Below are 22,741 nucleotides of genomic sequence, written 5' to 3'. Positions count from 1 at the left end.
AATGTAACTTGAATTTATTTTGGTACACAGCCAAAATAACAAAACTTGTATCAGTGTCCAATTATTTCTGGACCTAACTGTATGTGGCGGGTTTGGGTTCTGAGCTTGCAGGGGTAGTGTGTGTTACTAGATAACTAGTACAACTACTCATGAATCAATAATGTATGATGCTTCTACTTTAACCTTGGTAGAAGTTCCTTCATCCCAATGCAACTCAGTGAAAGATTAAAAGATTTTTTTTCATTCATACTTTTTTTGCATTAGCATATTTTTTAGTTCTGGAAACACTACACTGTCCGCATGTTGATCCCAGATTGTAAATCCTGGGATAACCAATAGGAAGCGGTAATTTCCCAAAGTATGACAGGGATTGTACATGCAAATGTTGTATTTACATACTTACTGTGTATTTCTGTCATGTTGGATGTAGCATTGGGCTTCTCTGTCGTCTGTTGTATACATATGCCACGCTCAATAGCACTCCATTTTGACACATATACAAATAATGAGGTCGTGAATCTCACTATATCAGGGTCTCTCTCTTCAGTCACTTGCTCCAAATTCAATCATGCATGCGCTAGCTCACTAAGAAAGACTCTGACACAAGGTTCAGCTTCTATCTCAGTACATGCGTTATCCCAGGGGTAACACAGGAACTGCTGCTTTATTATTCAGCTCACATAGTTTATATAGCATAGCAATGGGGCGAGGCAGGGGTTGGGCTTAAGCCGTTTATATCTTGATCCGGGACACTCTTTCGTCTCTCATTGGTGTACATTCCTTCGTGCATGGGTGCGTGATCAGCTCGTGCTGATAAGCCTGTTGTTTGTACATCTTTCATCAGCCGGATGTCTTCATTACAGGATTATCTCAGGGTGTGTTCCCGGATACAGGCGCCATCTTTACTGTACAATATCTGTTTGCATTGCTGAGTTGGATAACTCTCGGAATAATGGATAAACATATATTCATATAATATTTTCTACCCTCACAATCCCCCCTTGAATCTATGTTTATTCGTTCACTCCCTAGGGGATACAAGCTGTCCTACGATGTGGGGAATGGGTAAAGGATTTCTTCACTTGACTACTGGCACAATACATCCCTAACAGATGTTCATACCTTCCATCAAGACTGTCAACATCGTAGGAGTCTCTCTCCCCAGATACCTTGAACCTCACAATAGAGAACTACGCATAATATATTTCTGCCTTGGGGGGCTTCGGGTAGGCATATCCGGCTTAGCTTTAGTTTGCAAAAATGATTCCAGTTCACTTCCTGTATTCGTCATTGTTTCTGCTCCGACCACTTTATACATTAGTTTCCGATAAAGAGGAATGACACAGCAAAGCACAAGGATAGCAAAGACAAATAAACATAACAAAATCAGTCCAATAGTCGTGAGAATTGACTTCCAACCTCCAGTCCAATCTGCCAGCCAGTTGGCCCAGCTGGTATCCACCCCTGAATTCCTCTTAACTTCTGCCGCTAGATCCCTGATCTGGTTGAGTGCTTTAACCGTTTTCCCATCTATCACAGAGTTTTCTGGGATAAACGTGCAACATTCTTCTCCAAACATTGAACATACCCCCCCTTTCTCTGCTAAAAGCATATCCAAGGCCATTCGATTCTGAAGAGTCATTCGGGTATTTGGCCCTAGTTCCTCAATTATACCTTGGAAAGCGTCCCTACTATAATTGATAAATCTCTGTTGGTTGTAATACAGATAATTGATCCAATCAACATTTTTATTAATTTGTACTTGGGGAACTATTGATGCGAATCCAGCAAAAATTTGGTCTTGGGCCTTAAATTCATCAGGGACCCCCCTTGGGACCCCTATGGCATCTCTATATACCAAATTATCACTTTGCAGGGCTGTTGCTATACTTCTTTTTGATCTTGACAGAGAGAGAGACTTCCTGAATAGGCACTGCTCTTCTGGTTCCCATGGGAGTATTCTGAAAGGCATAACTACCTTAACTAATGCACACTGTCCTTGCCACATTTGGGGTAGAATATTTCGGAGTTTACCATTTCCGCATAACCAATATATATCAAGCATATGGCCAGTGTGATCCTGGAGGTCGGCAGAAGGGGTAGACGAGTTAGAAACGCAAAACCCTGGGTTAAATCTTCCTAAGTTTGTTCCCGTATCGTTATTTGCTATAAAGCATGTATAATTTCCGTTATGTACTATAACTTCCCTAGGGGGTTTAACGCTGGTTTTCAGGGATACCAGTGGTCTTAACTCTGGACAGTCAGTAGAGTTCTTACCTCTTAATAGAGTAATCAGGCATTCTGTTTCATTTTCGGAGAGAAACAGGGGAACCGTAGTTAAATGAGCATTAGCGGCTGCACAGGCTATACAGCTGACATTCTGCCCAGAACTTTTAACCGTATATTTTACCCATTCTAGCCACAGATTCTTCCTAACATCTGTCTGTGTTTCTATTCGGAATACATCTTCCCATGTCAAGCCCGGAATAGGTAATACCTCTTGAATTCGGGCATCTAATTTTTCTTTATTAGTGGGTTGGGAGGTTGGCGACACGGGTCTATTTTTGATATCTTTGAGCTCCACTTGTCCCAATTTTTTGGTGAGAGAACCCCCGTACATGCCAAGCACATATTTTCCCATATCTCCCTCGGAAGGATTTTCCAGTTGTAAATAAAAGGGTAGACAACCTTGTCGTACTTTACCTTTGCATTTGGTAGTACCCCAAACTCCTTTAGTGAGGGTTAGCCGGGTGAGGAGAGATTTGCCATTCTCATCCTTTCTATCTAGTCCCCCCTTTGGCTTATACGCCCAATCATTTCCTGTGTTCCATCCTACATTTGACCAGGAGGAGCACCATTCATTCCCTGTACTGGTGACACACAGATATATTTGGGCCTGCTTATGTATAGGGGATCTTGAATCATATGAGGGATCATAATAGTAGTTAATAGGTTTAAGGGACCAGGGCTGTGCGGACAAGAGAGAGTCCTCATAAATACCACAATTTGCGACATTACAAAAATCAGTGGTGAATGTTTGTAGAGGCAGGGAAGTGTTTACCCAGAAGGTTACTGGGGCAGTTTCAACAGTACTTAAGAGCACCATAGTGAAAAGGATATACATCATGGAGCTTCAACGGGAGATTTCTTGCAGTGAGAGGCGTGGATCCAGGGTCCTTTCCCTTCAAGTTTCACTGCCGTAGGTGTTATCAGCAGGACTCGATATGGACCTTCAAATCTGGGCTCCAAACAATCGGGTCTCACGTGTTTCTTCAGATACACGCTATCCCCAGGTTGGAAGGGGTGTACTGTGTCTCCTGTGGACTCTGGAAGAGAAGCAGATACTACAGAACGAGAGTTAGACAACTCTTGCGCAAGTGAAATCACAAATTGTACTACTTTGTCCTGACCTTTTTGTAATTCCTGACTGTCTATCTCTGGTATTCTGGGAGGGGACCCAAATAGGACTTCATATGGGGTAAGCCCATGCTTGGCCTGGGGCGTGTGTCTGACATGATATAACGCTATAGGCAATAGATCTGGCCAGGGGAGGGGGTGATCTTGACTCATCTTAAGTAGTTTGGTTTTCAGTGTGCCGTTCATCCTTTCCACCTTTCCCGAACTTTGTGGGTGATAGGGAGTGTGGAGTCCTTGATGAGATCCCAACATAAACCATAGTTCCCCAAAAATAGAGGCTGTGAACGCCGGTCCTTGGTCACTTTCGATCACTTCAGGTATACCAAACCTGCATGCTATTTCGATAAGCATTTTCTTCGCTGTCACCTTTGCCGTCATATTCTTGACTGGGTAAGCTTCGGGCCATCCTGAAAACATATCCACTACTACCAATACATACTCGTATCCCCCGGCCGGGGGCATGTGAATATGGTCCACTTGGATTCTCTGCCATGGGTAGTCGGGCTTGGCTAAATGCTGGGTGGGTACGGTCTGTGTGCTGCTGGGATTACAGGTTTGACAAACCTGACAGGCTCGGTTGTATGCGGCCAATGTGGTACTGATCCCAGGAGCATAGTAGAACTTCCTTACATATGCGAGGGCTTGATTCTTTCCTCGGTGTGTGGCTCCATGTGCCCATGTTGCTACGGCTGGATACATTCTTCTTGGAAGACAGTACACATTATCCTTTTTCCACAGACCAGTTTTCTTTTCCACGGTCGCCCCATCTTTCCTCCACTGCTTCTTTTCTTCTGATAATACTTTTGCCTGTTCCTGTTGTAGTTTAACAACTGGAGGTCGTGCTGTATTAATTTCGGGAAACTCTTCAGCCTCGATTTGTGCCTCTGTTTCCTCCCGTTGTTTCTTTTCTTGTGCCCGCGTGCTTACCATTGCTACTTCCATGTCTTCCATGGCTAGCCATCTCTCTGACACAGATCCCAAGGCAGCTTGTTTGGCGGCTTGGTCAGCTAATTGATTTCCTCTTGTTTCCGTGCTGTCCACTTTTCCATGTGCCTTGACCTTGAGAACCGCTACCTGGATAGGTAGCCCCATAGCATGCATAAGTCCCTGGATAAGGGTGGCATGCTTCACCGGTGTTCCTGAGGAGGTTATGAATCCTCTATTTCTCCAGATAGTACCAAAATCATGGGCAATGCCAAAAGCATATCGTGAGTCTGTTCTTATATTCACCCTTTTTCCTTCTGCCATCTCCAATGCTGTTTGTAACGCAATCAATTCCGCTTCCTGGGCTGACCTGCTTGGTGGCAATGCTTCAGCGTAGAGAATCTCTTTCTCCGTGGTGACGGCAAAACCGGTATGAAATCTGCCGCTATCATCGGCATACCTTGAGCCATCTGTCCAGAGTTCTAGGTCAGCGCCTGGAATCGCAGTAGTAGACATATTCTGTGGTTCTGACGTGTCCTGCTGTAAAGTGAGTAAACAGTCATGGGGGGACACTGGTGGACTAGAAGTGTTTAATTCTTCCATTGGTTCCTCTCCCCCCTTTGGGATATGTGGCAGAAGAGTTGCTGGGTTGATAGTGGTACATCGTTGAAAAGAAACATAAGACGGAAGAAGCAATGAGCACTGAAGTCTTAAATGACGTTGATGCGAGAGATGTCGGGGTAATGTCAGCGAGAGAACAGCAGCCAAGTCATGTGGAGCTTGAATAATAACATCATATCCGAGAGTGATGTCCGCCACTTTATCCAGCAGTACTTGGGCGGAATGGGCGGCTTTGAGGCAACTCGGAGAAGTACGTGCAACCGGATCCAGTCTGCAGGAGTAGTACCCGACAGGGCGCTGTTTTTCCCGATGGGATTGTGTAAGAACTCCAGAAGCATGGCCTTCCTGCTCGGACACATATAGATTGAATGGCTTGGTATAATCTGGAAGGCCCAGTGCTGGTGCACTTGAAATGGCTTCCTTCAGAAGATTGAAACAGCGTCGATATAATTGATAGGCAACTGGGTCGGCCACATCGTCTTCCTTGGGGCCAGTTTTCAGCGCATCATATAGCGGTTGCATAAGCCTGGAAGCATCAGGTATCCACTGTCTACAGTAGGTGATAAGTCCAAGGAATGATTGCAGTTGGCTGATTGTGGATGGATAAGAGACAGATACAATAGCTTGTTTCCTTTCATCTGTCAGATGTCTGATTCCTTGTGATATACAATGCCCCAGAAAAACGACCTTAGGGAGGCACCATTGGAGTTTTGACTTAGAGACTTTACATTGGATGGAGGACAGATGCTGCAACAGGGAGACGGAGAGTGATTCCATCTGTTGGCTGTCGATTGGGCCACATAGCAGAAGGTCATCAACATACTGGAGTAGCGTAGCTTCAGGGTGAGCTAACACCCATGGTGAAAGAGAGAGTTTCAAAGCTTGGGAAAACTGGTTAGGGCTATTCTGGGCCCCTTGGGGTATTCTTGTCCATGTCAGTTGAGCTCCTTGGAAAGTAAAAGAAAATAAAAATTGGGAGTCCACATGAAGGGGAACACTGAAAAAAGCATTGGCCAGGTCTATAACTGTGAAGAGACTGGCCTCGGGAGGGACTCCGCTGAGGAGAGTATTCGGATTGGGGACAACAGGGGTTTCCAATATGGTTGCTGCATTGACAGCACGCAGATCTTGTACCAATCGATATTTATCAGGTTGGCCTTTGACACTTTTCTTCTTGACAGGAAACAGAGGAGTATTGCAAGGTGAAGTGCAATACCTGAGCACCCCTTTCTCCAAATATGCATGAATTTGTATCTTCAGACTGGCTTCCTGTGCAGCTTTGAGAGGGTATTGCGGGATTCTTGGGTAAGGGACTCCAGGTTTCATCTGTACAACCACTGGGGGAACGGGAAGAAGCCCCACATCTTCAGGTCCCACAGACCATAAACTAGAAGAAACTTGAGGTTCAATATGGCTGGGGAAACCAGTATTTGGGTTGGATTGTTCTTGTAACAGCATCAGCGGTAAAGCTCGGATGATGCAGATATCTGGGGGGGTGTCTCCCCCTTCCGGGCGATGGAGAATAAGTTGCATGCCGCCCTCATCATATAAAATATTTGCCCTTAGTCTTTGTAAAATATCGGACCCTAATAGATTTAGAGGGCAGGTGTTCGATACCAGAAATCTAGCAGCGACTTCTGAGAACGGTCCGAGAGGTACAGGAACAGTAAGGCGGCTGTTTTGCGGTTTTCCCTCTACCCCCATTGATGTCATCCAATCATCGGAAAGTTCTATAGTGGGGGGGAGCAATTTTTTGGATATAACGGACGTGGACGCCCCTGAGTCCACCAGGAAATCCATAGGGACCTCTGCTACTGTGAGAGTGACTTTCCCACAAACAGCAGTTTGCCCCACTGCTGCCATGGCGGTCCCAGGTTGTCCCCCCTTTCAGGACCGGGGTGGAGGTCCCTCAGGTAGTTGGTCTGGTCTGGGCTTCCTACATTCTCTCCTAACATGTCCAACTATTCCACAGTTCCAGCAGGTTGGTCCACCTTGGCTGCGGCCTCCTCCGTTTTGTCTCCGGTCTTGCCGAGGCCCATTGTTTGGGTAGTATCCTTGTTGGGGGGTGTGCTGTGGATAATAGGGAGTGTAGGCCGGGGCAGGGGCAGGGTAGGGGTATGGCTGTGGGTAAGGAGGGAAAGGAGGGGGCGGGTACGGATTATTACTGGGGGGTTGGAAAGGGGCGGGGGCAGACGGTGGAGGGAAAGAAGCGGGAGCGGGAGGTGAGGTATTAAGGGAGGGACATAAAACTGCATCTGTGCATTCATTTTCTTGCATCATTAGAGCAAGTGCTTTCTTTTTCCCTTTGTCTTTCAGTTCCTTTGCTTGTGACCGGGCAAAACCTTTAGCTACTAATATAGCGTCTTGTAATGTTCCCCCAATACAATCTGGGCGTATTGACATAATCTTGTCTTTCAGCTGTTCATTGAGTCCGTCTATAAAAGCCTTAGTCAGGATCATACGGTGAGCCTTGGCTTGAGTGGCAAAGCCAAGATCTTCGAACAGTATTCTGATCCTGGAGCCGTACTGTTCCACAGATTCATCCGTTTGTTGTGTAATCTCTTGGAGTGAGCCCTGTAACTCTGTGAGTGCTTCCTGGGCCCAGAGTTTGAGTTGTTGACAATAAGTGAGTCCCGAAGAGTATGTATCAATAGGTTGTGACTGACTTAGGTCGAATGCCGGGGCCATCAGTGGCAGGAAACTGTCTGTGCATTTAATCTCCGTGAGAGATTGTAGATCCTGCCAGGTGCATCCGTAGGTTTTCTGTATCTGGCACATTCGTCTGTAGAACGGCATAGGCTGTTTCTCCGGGTCAGGTAGACCAGACACCAGAGTGGAAACTTGTGTAGGGGTGAACGTAACATACTGAAGACCAAGCTTGGGTGTGTTATGTGTCGCATTATTGGTTTGGCCTTCTGCCGTGGGCTCCGTTTTTATAGCTGATATCCCTTGGGTATGATAAATCTGGGAACCGGGGAGTGGGGGCACGGCCGAGGGCACTATATCTGAGAGTGTAGTAGGTTGGGTGGCCACAAATTCGAATATGGTAGATATGATAGTATTTACAGCAGGTTTGAGTGGGTATCTAAATAACCCCGTGGATACCAAAGGAAAAGCAACAGAGGAGATTCCGCGCTCAACACAGGCCTGGTCTGACAAATGAATAAGGGTATTCCAGACGACGGACTTTAATTGAGATTCGCATACTTCGGCAGAATCAGGGTCATACCGGGGACCTACGGCATGTATTATAAGGGCTATAGGCAAGTTACCGGGGCCAGTGACAGCAATTTGTCCCGGGGGTACTTGGCCTGTGCGTGAAATGATTAGGTTGCAATCCCGCTGCATGGAGGGGCCTGCGGCAAGAGAGATACTCCGGGCCAGTCCACTCCCGTGTTGGAGTTGGGAGTTAGCAGGGTTAACTATTACATCTACCACCGCTGTGGTTATGTCCCCAGTTCCTACAGTGACAATAACTTGCTTGCCCTGTCGTGTGACAAACGGTTTGGATAGTGCCGGAAGCCACTGTTCCGGTGCCCGGGGGAGTGTGTCAGAAAGAGGTGGTCTGGTAGGAACTACTGGCGTGGGATTGATTATGAGCGGCGGAGCCCGGGGCGTAGAGGTGGGTGGTGGATTAGGGCCTGGATATAAAGGGTCGTCAAAGTCCCCTAGATTTGATGTTTCGGACTCCGACCTACTATCAGGTCGTATTGCCTGTCGCCTTTGTTGACGCGCAGCGATGGCTTCTGGGGAAGTGAGAAATTCTTGAAGCGAGGTGAAGGGAAAAAGTACTTGTAGTGTAGACATAGCGTCATGCGTTTCACTGACCATCGGGCCTTGCGTTCCAGCAGGCTTAGGGCCTTGCGTGTCACTAGGTCCTTTTCCTGTATCCGGGCCTTGGTAAAAGGAACCGGAAGGGGTGAGGATAGGATATAGAGGGGCGGGAGGGAGCGTCTGGGCGGGAGAGGAAGGGGCGGACTTCTCGGATAAGATGGGCGGTGGGCCGGGACGGGGCACACCACAATTATAGCAGAAACTCCGCCATTCCGGGTTTTGCATACCACAATGGTGACAGACCCACCCCTTTGGACTAGGGCGGGCGCCATCTTGGTATGGCGGCGGATATGGGGTTTCCTCAGTTTTAACAAGCTTCATATATCCATATAGGGGATCAGTATTTTCTGCTCCACCCTCCCCCCGTACTTCTTCATAACCTTCATCACACAATTTTCCCGCTACTCGGAGATGAGCCTGTGCTACCTCTAAAAGACCTTTGTCTTCCAGCATTCCCCGGGATTCGGTTATCATTTTAGACCATATGCTGGGTTGTAATCTTCCCGTAGGCGGGACTCCAGCCAGTTTATATAGATTAGTAGCATGTTTGGTATATTTCTTTCCTTCTCGAGTGCGGACTAAATCTAGTGCTGTCTGTGCCCCTGTGGGCAACACATGTTTTTTCTTAAATAAGTGCAACATCTCTGAATTCTCTGTTCGTCCCACTAATATCTCGTGGCCGGTCCTGTGTCACCGTCTCGAGGGAACCACTGTTTGGTTACCGCCCTCAGACGTTGGGTCCCTGACCCCAGACACCCGGTACCGGAGACAGAGTACTACTTCGCCGTCTCGAGGGAACCACTTTTCCAGGTTACCGCCCTCAGATCATCAGTGCCTGTCCTGTTCCCTTATCTCGGGCTGACAGCCTGCACTCTCATTCAGGGATTTTGCAATTACTAGTCAGAAAAACAATCAGACAACCCGCAGTCTATTTCCCATTAATACCTACTCGGTCACCTAAATTCCCAACACTAATGAATTAATACACCTACATATACGACCTCCAGTCAGCCGACAAAAATCCCACTCCACTTCGGGCTCCCACTTGCGGCACTGACTAGCATATATAACATGTAAACATTCGTACAATTTAGCAACTTATAGGTGACCACAAGCAACTGAAGAGTATGATATTTTTAACAGTTCTAAACAGAGCGCGACTCTAAAGATCACACCGTTGTATCACATCAACGTGAGTGAAAGACCTAAACAGATTATACTACCTAGGCAGCAACCCACCGACTTGTCACAGGCAAGATAACACACAAATTGTATGCAAGAGCTTACCTTGACAATGAGGGTGATCAGTCCTCGGTTCGGTGTGTCACGGTCTCTGCAGCAAAATCAGCGACAGGTCAGTCTCTCGTGGTGAGCCGGAGTCACGCTCCCCCCCTTCCACGTTGGGCGCCAAATAATGAGGTCGTGAATCTCACTATATCAGGGTCTCTCTCTTCAGTCACTTGCTCCAAATTCAATCATGCATGCGCTAGCTCACTAAGAAAGACTCTGACACAAGGTTCAGCTTCTATCTCAGTACATGCGTTATCCCAGGGGTAACACAGGAACTGCTGCTTTATTATTCAGCTCACATAGTTTATATAGCATAGCAATGGGGCGAGGCAGGGGTTGGGCTTAAGCCGTTTATATCTTGATCCGGGACACTCTTTCGTCTCTCATTGGTGTACATTCCTTCGTGCATGGGTGCGTGATCAGCTCGTGCTGATAAGCCTGTTGTTTGTACATCTTTCATCAGCCGGATGTCTTCATTACAGGATTATCTCAGGGTGTGTTCCCGGATACAGGCGCCATCTTTACTGTACAATATCTGTTTGCATTGCTGAGTTGGATAACTCTCGGAATAATGGATAAACATATATTCATATAATATTTTCTACCCTCACACATATATATATATATTGTGGGGGCTCAGGGGTTCCCAAAAAGAGCTTACTGGGGTTCTGTGTTTTGTTAACCCATTCTCAGCTGTTCCAGCTGGTGGAGGTTAGTGGCTCCTCCTTCCCAGGTTTTAAGCCCGCCCCTCCCCACTTCCCCTGTTTGCAAGTGCCTCATTCTGCTGGACATAGACCCACTGTGGTCTTTCTCCCTCCTAATAGAGGTAAATGAGAATTTTAATCCTAATAGAGGTATATTAGTATTTTATCTGGTAGTGTTAGGACTTGCGAACAGGTGTCTGCCTTGACGTGGCTCGCAAGCTTACAACGCTTTGACCAAAGGGTTAAACTAAATGACCCTACTTCAAGAGAATATATAAGTATTTTACTGTGTATTTTTGTCATGTTGGATGTAGCATTGGGCTTCTCTGTCGTCTGTTGTATGTATTTACATACTGTAAGCACAATTGCGGCGCAAACTGTTACGCTGTGCTCCCCACAAACAAGACGAGACCCCGGTACTGAGATGGGAGTAGTAACAAACACCAGCCACAGGCACGGGGGCCACAGACACAGACAAGGTTTGCCTTGACAGCTGGGTCCCGGATATACAGATCAGAATAGTCTTTATACTTGCCGAGTTCAACGTAGGAGATATCCGGAGTGTAGAAGGTACTTTTGCCGATGTCAGGGTTGGAGAGTGGAGAGTGTTCGAGGTGCAATGCCGAGTTCAGGATTAGAGAGGAGCGAGGAGTCAGAGAAAGCCAAGATCAGGAGCCAGAGGTAGGAGTAGTCAAAGCAAGCTGAATTGGTACACAGAAGATCAAAACTGGAACAAAGCAACAGGACAGGAACAAGGCAGGAACAGCAAGAGTAAACACAGAGTAAAATATATCTATGCTCAGCCAATGTACCTGTGACATTGGTGAGCATATATAGGCAGGATCAGCCAACCCCTAAGGCGGCCGTGATAGGTCTAAAGCTTCCATGTACAGGTGTAGCTGTGTTGCAACTAATGAATGCATCTATGAGCAGGTGCAGCTGTTTGTGCAGCTAATTAATGCTTCTATGAGCAGTTGTAGCTGTTTGGCAGCTAGTGGATCTTGACACGGAGCTTGGGGGCGTGGTGCTCGTGTCACGTGCGAGTTCCGCGTGCAGTCAGTGCGCGGCACGAGCTGGGGGTGGAGCTTGAGTCCACGGCGTCGGATGATGCCATTTTGGCGCGTGTGCATGCTGCGCGCGTCTGGTAAGGAATGTGATCCATAGGCACCCCGCGCGTGCGCGGTGGTGCTCGAGAGGATGCGCGGAGTGGCTGTACTTCGGTAATCCTTACACAAACAGTGAGTTCTTATTCCCCGTTCCCAGGCTGCAAAAAAATGTGCAGAAACGGTATTAGATTTTTTTTCAAGAAAAAATGCAATGGGATTATTAAAATACATTTGTTGTTTTTTTAACCAGTTTTGCAACCAGGATACTTTAATAATAAATGACGCCCCTTGTATCGCAGAAATACACACATGCCATCTCAGTTTTATGATAGAGTTTAAATATGTGATGATTATTACGAGAGACCTGGCATTTACACCTTTTTACCAGGATCAAACATTGAGCAAAACACGTAAATTAAATAAATTGTAAATTTATTCACAGGAAAAGGCAGACACACGCAATGTTACAAAAACGACATAAGAAAAGTCTGGGGGCTTGGGGGTGAAAACTAGACTTTCCTAGGTGCAGGGGCTTCTAAATCCAAAGCTTACCCTGACAGGGACCTAGTTTGAAATGTCCTGGAACTGTAATCAGCCTGCAATTCCAGATGCCACCGCTCCCCTCTCTCCAGAGGACTTGAATTTACTTGCTGGACTGGGTGCTTAGAATCTACCAATCTGATTGGCTCAGGGGTTTATAATACTTCTGACTTTCAGTCACAAAACCCTGCAGCCAATCTGGGCATGGGAGTTTCTTAACCAGCCAATCAGAGTGATGCTGGTCTTGTGAAGCCGGGCAAGTGGGGGTGCTGAATCTGCCACGGGCATGTGCAAGGTTGCCACCTCAGCCACTTGCTATTCAGAAGTCACACGTTGGGTTTGGCTCCTCCAAGTCTGGTGGCGCAAATGAAAATTTGGAGAACTTCCATTCATCCCAGGACATTGGTACTTGCTCTTCCCTCCTGCCCAAATGGTCTTGACACCTCAGACATCCTCTGTGGTTTTCATCTCTGATGTCCTCTCAGACCTACTGGCACCAAGTTGGTAGCCCCAGTGGCCTGTCAGAACATTGGTTCTGAAAGTCCCAGCTCATTTACTGTGCACAAAGCATATATGTACTTAACACACTTTGTTAATAAAATATACACTTTAAAAACCTATATCTTTCTGGTATGGGAAATTGAATAAAAAGCTGCACTTTATTTGTCACTAGCCATATTCCCCACACACTATTGCATAGACTTAGTATGGATTCTAAGAATCCCCTCACAACCTTATATGTATGGTTGGAGCACCTAAGTACCCCTATACCGGTTCTGGGTGACCTGGGCATTTACTAGGTATCCCGATTAACCTAGAGACCCCTTGACTCTTTCGGGGACACCTCAGGGCCCCTTTTACCTTTCTGGTCTGTGCTGAAGCAGAAAGCATTTTCAAGGGGAGGTATTGCCGGGACAATGTGCCTACATGTATCCAAGAATCACTCATGATCCCCCGGTACATTTTTGGGGTATCCAGCGACTCTGTACCCAGCTACCTAGGCAAATTCTGACAACACTTTCTCCACAAATTCCCCCTTGAAACTCATACCACAGCAATCTTTGCTTGCTGGCACTCCTGGAAAGGTAAAAACACATCAAATACTTTACCGCATGTTACAGGTTATGCATGTACAAACCCTGGGCTCAAGAGCTGACACTCTGGAACCCCAATACATGGATCAGAGGTAACCAAACGGGCTTAAACCTTTATTGTGAGCCTGGTTACCCCCTCACCGTCACAATGATTACTTACCATTGAATGTATGGTGAAAAATAAATGACTGCTAAAGTAGCCTGCACATGGTATATCGTGATTTTTTTCTCCATAATTAAATACTATGGGGCCTATACTATAAGCCTTCATTATAAAAATCGCTGGGCCGGTTACGCCACCAGTTTTTTGAGTGTGTTATCACGGTATTCAGAAAGCCTCCAATACCTGCAATAGCAAAATGCCCCAAACTGGCGAGGAGCCAGCGACGTGATGTTCGCCTCTCTCTAAAGGGCTCACCCGGCGATCTGCAGCAATCTGGCCCAGCTGCATAGAGAGCTGCACAGAGAGAGCCGCCTCTCCCTGCGCATATCTTGCCAGCGATCGCAGGGTTTTAATAAAAATGTAATACTTGTGTACGTGGGCAGGGGGTCTCCGGAGTAGAACCGCGTTGATTTCAGGTCCGGGGAGCCCCTGCTTCCCGAGATACAGGCCCCGGTATGGGGTGCTGGTATCTCCTATGAATATAAATGTCTTGCGTTACATGACCGTGGGATTTAAATGCATTGGAAATACCGGCACCCCATAACGGGGCCTGTATCTCAGGAAGCAGGGTGTCCCCGGACCTCAAATCAATGCGGTTCTGCTCCGGCGACCCCCTGCTCACGCACACTAGTATTAAAAATGTTATTAAAACAGCATCATTACCTTAGCAGCTAGCCGCTAAGCGATGAAGAGGTTAAACCTCAATAGCCTGTTTCTTGGGGCGGAGGGGGTGGATGAAGGGGGTAGTAGTCCCAGGGTTGGTGGTTAGGCCTGCCGGGAAGGTTGTGGGAGGAGTTAACCCCTTCACTACCATAGCGGTGGGAACCGCTATGGTAATGAAGGGGTTAACCAGTCCCGCTACCCCCCGGAAGGCCTAAACACCCATCCTGGGGCAACTACCCTCTTCACCCACTCCCGCTACCCCCAATAAACAAAATTAAACACAACAAATCTACTAGCCACCTCCTCTACCCCCAACAACCCACCCCCCCCCCAACAACCCACCCCCCCCCCCCCAACACATACAGTCCAGTAATGGGCACGATTACAATTATCCAGATATGGATAATAGCCAGTGGTGGGATTATACAATTTTATTTACCGGTTCTTACCTTCACCTGTCCGGGTGGCGGGCGGTGGGTGGCATCTATCAGCATCTTTTCCCTGCTTTCATCTCAATCAATATGGCCACGGGCGTCAAATGGTGCCATGTTGCCATGTCAACGGGGACGCTACATGACGTAACCGCATCACGTGACGTCCATTGCCATGAAAATGCAATGTCGTGACATTATGAAAAGCATGGAAAAGATGCTGGTACACGCCGCACGCTGCCCGTTGCCCGCCGCCAAATTAACCACCGGTTCGTGAACTTGTGAAATTTTAGTAACAGGTTTGCACGAACCGGTGCGAACCGGCAGAATCCCACCACTGATAATTTACCCATTCAAAATCAAACATTAGCCAGCCAGTATAAATAAAGTAAATAAAAGTTTTTCTTACCCCTGCCATGATGAAGGGCGTCCTCATCACCATACTCCAGGTCCATGTCCTCCGTGGCAACAAGAGTACAAGAAAAAAATACAATCTAATGGGATTGAAGACAATCCCATTGGCTCCTGTACCATGTGATATGTTCCATTCTAAAAAGGATGTTACACCATCCCTTAAAGTTATGTCACATACTTTTTAACTAATGGAACATATCACATGGTGCAGGAGCCAATGGGTTTGTCTTCAATCCCATTGGCTGTAATACCATGTGATATAGTCATGTGGTTTTAAGAATGTGACGTACCTCCCTTGGAGATGACGTCACATCCTTTAAAAAAAAAAAGCCTGTCACATGAAACAGTGTCCAATCGGATTGTAGCTGTACCATCTGACCCAAAAATGTGACATCACAGGCTCTATATAAGACCTGTACGTCTCATTTTAGCGGAAGAACTCGACGTGGCAAAATCCGTTTCGGATTGAAAGAAAGAAGATAGAAGATTAAAGAAAAGAAGAAAAGAATGACAGATGAAGATAGAAGGAGAAATAAGATGAAAGAAAGAAGATTTTTGTACCTGATGCTGTTCTTCAAGGAGGATGGAGTCGGATTGCAGTGGATGAAGTCACGGGTCGAGAGCTTCCTGATACGCCGGGAATCGGTGGGTGAAGACTTCTAAAGGTAAGATAAATATTGAATGTATGTAATTGTTTTTTTTCTTCAGGTTTTATGATTGTATTTATTTTTTATGTTTTTCATTGGCCATTGACTGCAAATGTATTCATCTGTGCCCCTTTATTGTACAGATAAATACAGTGACAGGAAATGCATTTTTTGGAAAATGCTTGTTTTGCATTGATTGTTATTTTTTCTATTTCTGTTTATTGTTTTGATAAATTGTTTGGCATTTGGATGGCTTCTTTTTAGTACATTTTAGGGTTGGTTAGCGGTTTACATTAATTCATTGTTTTGTTGGCTAGTGGTTTTATTTCTGTAATTGATTTGTTGGCTAGTGCTTTTATTGATTGAATTGCTTGGATAGGTGTTTATTTAATTGCATTCTTATGTTTTGGAATAACATAATTTTAATTATTTTGCTGTTTTGGTGATGAATAAAATGTATCTGTGTACACTATTAGGCTTTTTTGTTATTTTATTGTTGGGGTGTTAAGGTGCTTGTGTATTTCTTTTATTGTGTATTTTTGGCCTTAATGATTTGTATTAGGTTGACCATTGAGTGCTATAGTGGCTTATCATGCCCATATTATATGGGTGTGATGTACCACTGTGCCAATCAATGGGTATAGGGTGGGTATAGTGTTCCCGGGGTGGGTGGGTAGCAGGGGAGGGTGGGTTAACCCCTTTAATTACTACAGTGGTTATTAACCGCTAAGGTGATTATGGGGTTATGGTCCATTAGATTGTATTTTTTCATGTACTCTTGCTGCCCATGGAGGACATGGACCTGAAGTATGCTGACGAGGATGTCCTTCATCATGGCAGGGTAAGTAGAAGTAGTATTTATTTTATTTATGCTGGCTGGCTAATGTTTGCTTCTATAATGGGCAAATGCACTATTATCCATATGTGGATAATAGTAATTTTGCCCATTAATGTACTGTTTGTGTTGGGGGGGGGATTGTTGGGGGTAGAGGAGGTGGGTATTAGTGTTGTTGTTTTTTTTAATGTTTATTGTGGGTAGCGAGGATGGGTGAAGTTGGTATTTGGCTCTTGGTGGGGTAGAAACACTGTTATGAGCCCAGAGGTTCGGTGACGTTATATGCTGCTGGCATGGCATCTTCTCTCCTCTACGGTCTCTTTGACAACTTCCACACTATCGGTGGCCCCTGGTAGTGGTCATATGATACCAAGGGCCATATTTACTAAACTGTGCTAAGATATGACACCTTACCATAAGAATGTGTTTGTAGTGTGGTCACACAGGCCCGCCACCAGATTGTATGGGACTCAGGATGCAAGTAAATGAGCGGGGGAAGGGGGAATGGAGAGCCCAAACCCAGTCTTTGACTTAGCCACTGATTGAGCCACCTGTGCTGAAGCAGGGATATACTGAAAACCTAACATGTTGGTAGCCCTTGAAGACTGGAGTTTCCCACCCCTGAGCTGTAAGGAGAGAGTTATGTGGGGAGGGGATGGACGGTCCTCTGTCCATCTATTCACTTACCTCTTGCTGTGCAGAGACTGTATAGCTTCATTGAGGTTGGGTTACTTCTGTTCTTTCAGTTGTGTTATTTCGCAGGAGTACCCTTCCAATGTGGTGCAGGGACATTCAACGCTGACAAGGTTAAACCAGCATTGGCTAACCTATAATATTCAAGGACAGCTATCAAATGAACCCCAATACTTCCGTCATCCGTGCAAGAGAAAAAAAAATCTATATTGGATATATATTTCTATTACTACTAATGAGACTTTTTGGCCACAGTTTTCCACTTGTATTAGAGAAGACAAGGAGCAGGAGAAAAAGGGCAGACCCGAAAACATAGGCGTAGGTAAGTGAGGACTGTAGGTCAACCTTAAGGCAGGCACGCACGGGTTAAGGCCTTGTGCAATGGGCAGCTATGTACCTGTGTACTAGCTATGTACTACCTGCTGAGCTGAGTATTAAGCAGCATGCATACTGGTACAAGAAGTTGTGCATCAGCATTAACAAATCCCTCATGACCTGATGCTACTTGTTTCTGATTATCACCACCAATACCACCAACGTGAATCCATGGTCTTGTTTAAAAAACAATGTGTAGTAATGCAGAACACTTTTTGATGGCCGTGCTCTACTTGATTGGTTTCAATAGTTGTCTGTGAATTTGGAAATCAGATAGTAGAACGATGCACTCATCTTTCAATTAAATCTATATTTCCCGGGGAGTAGGGCAGGGAAGGGCAACGTTGCTATTATATTTATTTCCATATACTGTATTTCTAAGGGGGGGGGGGAAGTATTTTTACAATTTAAATACACCGCAGTGTATTTGCAGCAACGTAATAACAAGAGAAGGCTGTTAGCTGGTATTTTATTTCATGCTTACAGGTAAATGTTATGATGTTGTGACTTGTTCAAACCAAGCTGTGTGTTCCAAAAACAGTAAGATAAGTGTCACATCCAAGACATATTCTTTCTTTACACAGTTACAGGGACGAGGCTGCCTAGATTTAACATATGTTTTCAACTATACTGTAGTGAAACCATTCTGTACTGATCTAAAAATAAAGAGAGACAACAGATGTCCACTTAACCCTTTGGCAGCTGAAGGCGTGAGCAATGTACAGTATTGCTCTGCAATGATCTGCTAGTCTCTCCAGTACAATGGAGTCAAGGTAACATTGCAGCTTCAATTAGCATCCCAAAAATGATAGGGATTGGATAAGCTTTAATTTCCAATGTTGTAGTTTAGTCTCATAGCTTCCGAGTGCCACAGAGAAGGCTCTCAAAGTAGGATCCCAAAGCAGCAATACAAACTGTTTCATATGTACAAAGTAGAGATGGGTGGATTTTGTCTTAGAATTTGAATCCCCCGCGACTGTTGGCCAGTTCCTCTCAGCCGCAGATTTCCGCCGATCAGTCTCAAAAAGGCAAATCCACCGTGTTTTGTTTTTTTTTTTTCTACTACTGAAAATCTGAATCCAACAAACGCAATCCAATCCGATGTTGGATTTATGTCGGGGACGATATAAACACGCTCCGTGGACCGGATTTACGTTAAATTCAACGTCAGATTTTTATTTTTTTTTATAAATCCGAAAATCAGAGCCCCATGGGGCGGATTTGAAATAATTCGCGCGGGCTAAAGTTTGCTGAAATGCGAACATGGTTTTTAACGCGTGGATCGTATTTTGTCTGAAAAGCCCGGGTGGAAAATCCAGGGAGGAGATTTGGACCAAGCCCGCCCATCTCTAGTAAAAAAAAGTGTCTTTCATGAAATAACTACACCCTGAGGAACCCCTGTATCTGACATAACTTACTATGAAGTGTTGGAGGGAATGGGGAGACTGGAGTAATCCTGGTCAAGGAAACCTTTGTATGGAGCTAATCTATGGTGCAGCATTGTGGGAAGCCCCTGGTGGAATGCCTATATACTGTATTATGAAGTAATTATTAAATATTAGCCATCTACAAAGTTCATCTGTGCATCTCCTCTGCAGGTACCCACTATTACCATACTCTGTTTCATAGTTTTGCACCATGATTGCAAACTGTGCATTAGTTTGCCGCCCTTTAGCATTCTCACACATTTGGCTTCCTTGCGGAAACACCCCAGCGAGCAGCTTTTTCTTAGCTTCCTTTACTATAATAATGTTCCTGGTCCTCTTGCTTCATATTTGTGTATTAAAGAGGTAATCCAAGTGGGCGATTTTGTTTTTCGCGATTTAAATAAATGTAACATAGAATTGAAGCAGAGGGTCTCCGGAGTCCAACCCCATTAATTTCAGATTTGGGGACACCCTGCTTCCGGAGATACCTCCGTAGGGCGTACCGGTAGCAACTGTGCTCGGCTAGCAGGGATAACGTGATAGCCCTCTTTTCAAAGCTCCCAGCGCCCTGTGGGCCAATAGAAAGCCGTGACATCATCAGGCTCGGTTTCCCATTGGCCCACGTGACGTGGGAGCTATAAACGTGCAGCAGATACCGACACCCCCTTCGGAGGTAAGCATCTCTGGAAGCAGGGGGTCACTGGAGCTGAAATTAATGGGGTTCAGCTCTGGAGACACCCTGCTTCAAACGTATGTTAAAAAAAAAAAAGAATTTGCACACAAAATAAGTCCCAGCTTGTTTGGTGCTTTAAGCGCTGACAAATTCTGACCATAAAGAATGGAGAGTGGAATCAAATGAATAAGATAACGTCTTTATCATGTTAGAAGAACTTATAAAGTGATTTTTCACTTATCTCTTTACCAAATGTTCTGGTGCTTCTTAATTGCTGAGGAGAGAGGAGTCCCGAATGTAGTGGGTCTCGGGCTTGTGCTTCTGGGATAAAGTAGTGTACTCACTTGCGTTGCCCCGGGTGCTTCTGGGATAAAGTAGTGTACTCACTTGCGTTGCCCCGGGTGCTTCTGGGATAAAGTAGTGTACTCACTTGCGTTGCCCCGGATGCTTCTTTCATGTGGTGTACATCAACCGCATTGATATTCAGGAAAAGCCTCATGTTCTTTATTTAATCGCTCTGCAATACATTTTCAAAAGACATTACAAAAGAGTTATCAATAAGAAATGTAATGTACCGCATTCAAAGTTTCTTGAAAAGGGATTCACCTCTACGCTGACCTCATTCCTACGCGAAGTCAGAACATTAATCATCATACATACTTGCTTCTTACAGTATATAGTCACAACCCCTTCCCTTATGGGGTGCTAGGTTACATTAAAGGAGCAATCCAAGACGGCAAATTGTTAATTGTTTTATATATATATATATATATATATATATATATATATATATATACACATTTTAAGTTATGGTGGGTGAAAAAGGGTGTATGTCTAAGACATGTGAATGTGCTGTCACTTCCCAGAATCCCTTGCTGCAGTGGGGGCACTGTATGCTAGGTGATAATGGTTGAAAGGCAGGGTTGCAGACCTGTCTAAGGCCACGCTTATAGTGCACGCGATGGCGAGGCAACGGGTGACGTCACCCGTCGCCGCTAGCGAAAGTTGTAATTCGCTTTGCAGCGACGTCGTGGGCGACCAGGTCATTGATTGGTTCAGAGGCTGTCACATGTGGCAACAGCCTCTGAAAAATCAAATTTGACCGGCTTCCAAATTTCGTGTCGCTTCCGTCGCTCCGTTGCGTCGCGCTTACTATAAGCGCACGCGACGGCAGCAATACATTTGTTTTCGGGCGACGTCGCATCGCCGGCACTCTAAGCGCAGCCTAAGACATGTGAATGTGCTCACAAGTGATATGAGAGAGAGAGAGAGCAAGAGCGAGAGAGAATTGAAGCAGGGGGTCTCCTGAGTTGAACCCTGTTAATTTCAGCTCCGGGACCCCCTACTTCTGGAGATTCTTGCCTCCGAAGTAGATGCCGGTAGCTGCTCTGGCTGAGCAAGCAGGGATTCAAAGTTTTAATTAACCAATAGGAAGCCGCACCAATTACGTCACAGCTTCCTATTGGCCCGCAGGATGGGAAATATCTGAAGAGTGCACATTTTGTGAACCCTGGTAGCCGAGGGGAGCGTCTACCGGCACCTAATTCACAATAAGTATCTCTGGGGTCGCCAGAGCTGAAACTAACAGGGTTAATCTCCGGAGACCCCATGCTTCAACTATATATATATATTTTAAAAATTCAAAAATTCTAAATCTGCCGCCTTTGATTGCTTCTTTAAAAGCATCTCAATAACTTTATAGACTTGCTTTTGTTATTCAAAAACAGGGAGTCATCATCAGGATTTACCTCATCTACAATACCCAGAGTATCACACATATGCAGATGCTGTTACAAAACATCAATATATAACTACTTATAATACAACATAAATATACAGAAATGTTACTAAAAACATTAGGAACACTTTTGTAAATCAGGAGTTTAGACGCAGGAGTGGTCAACTTCAGTCCTCAAGGGCCACCAACAGGTCAGGTTTTCAGGTTACCCCTGCTTCAGCACAGGTGGCTCAATCAGTGGCTCTGGATTTCTAAGCGGCCACTGATTGAGCCACCTGTGCTAAAGCAGGGATATCCTGAAAACCTGGCCTGTTGGTGACCCTTGAGGACTGGAGTTGGCCACTCCTGTTTGAGACCGTCTATTATTCTTGTTTTTACTTTGAAAATCCAGATTGTTTCTCTTTGCAACAGTTCTCTTGCTCTGTCCCCTCCACATCATTTTTATTTTTTATCTGTCCTATACCCCAAAAAAAGAAAAGTTTGTTATAATTCCCCTGATATACTGCTATACTTTGTACATAGATCTGCATTTAGGCCATTGGCTTTGGAGTTTTTTTGATGATAAGGGTCCACACGTCTTTGGAGTATATAACTTACCCCCCCTAAGTTAGCAATACTGTACATTGTGCAGCGTTTTGAAAAATCAGCGTAACAGTTAAAAATAACTATTAATTACCTATATATATGTATTATCACCCTGCATCTACAGAACAGTATTCACAGTGCAGATGGTAGATTATCTGCCACTGTTCAAAAGAAAACAGATTTTACTGTATGTTAACATCCTGATCCTGGACGGACACATTTGCTTTGAAATTTGCACAAGATCTGTAAATCCAAGGATATTCTGTTTTCATAATGCAACAGTTATCAGTTTCCAAGTCTTAGTCATTTCGTTGACCACATCATTCTGAGACAGATAGATGTAGTCAAGAAATTAGTGGGGATTTTGTGATGTTATAATAATGCAAAAATCAGATCGGTTGTGGGTGCTGCCAACTCATAACCAGAGACCTTGCCAGAATTGGCTTACCGCAAGCATATAACAGCCTGAGAGGATAATCACACATTATCTAAAGATATATATATATATTTACAGAGTGGCTTTTTATTTTTTTCTTACTAACTTTTTAAAATAGGTTTGAAGCAGGT

General features: G+C 45.2%; 2 protein-coding genes across 2 annotated transcripts in view; both read right to left on the bottom strand.

The window, feature by feature from the left end:
* Nucleotides 1-608: 608 nt before the first annotated feature.
* LOC142490126 (protein NYNRIN-like) lies at nt 609-6,825 on the bottom strand. The gene has a single exon (XM_075591955.1). It carries the CDS (start codon nt 6,823-6,825, stop codon nt 3,124-3,126), a length of 3,702 nt encoding a protein of 1,233 aa, XP_075448070.1. The 3' UTR covers nt 609-3,123.
* Nucleotides 6,826-6,849: 24 nt separating this feature from the next.
* The window catches only part of LOC142490127 (uncharacterized), a 65,643-nt gene continuing 49,751 nt past the window's right edge, over nt 6,850-22,741 (bottom strand). The window contains exons 2-4 of the mRNA XM_075591957.1: nt 20,282-20,368; nt 15,763-15,860; nt 6,850-12,054 (exon numbers count right to left, since the gene is read on the bottom strand). Of these exons, the coding sequence (XP_075448072.1) occupies nt 6,850-9,438 (2,589 nt within the window). The 5' untranslated portion in view covers nt 9,439-12,054; nt 15,763-15,860; nt 20,282-20,368. The remainder of the gene's footprint in view (nt 12,055-15,762; nt 15,861-20,281; nt 20,369-22,741) is intronic.

The sequence above is a fragment of the Ascaphus truei genome, chromosome 3 (assembly GCF_040206685.1).
Source record: "Ascaphus truei isolate aAscTru1 chromosome 3, aAscTru1.hap1, whole genome shotgun sequence".
Lineage (NCBI taxonomy): Eukaryota > Metazoa > Chordata > Amphibia > Anura > Ascaphidae > Ascaphus > Ascaphus truei.
The sequence above is the reverse complement of the archived record's forward strand: the minus strand, read 5'-3'. Positions and strand labels throughout refer to the sequence as shown.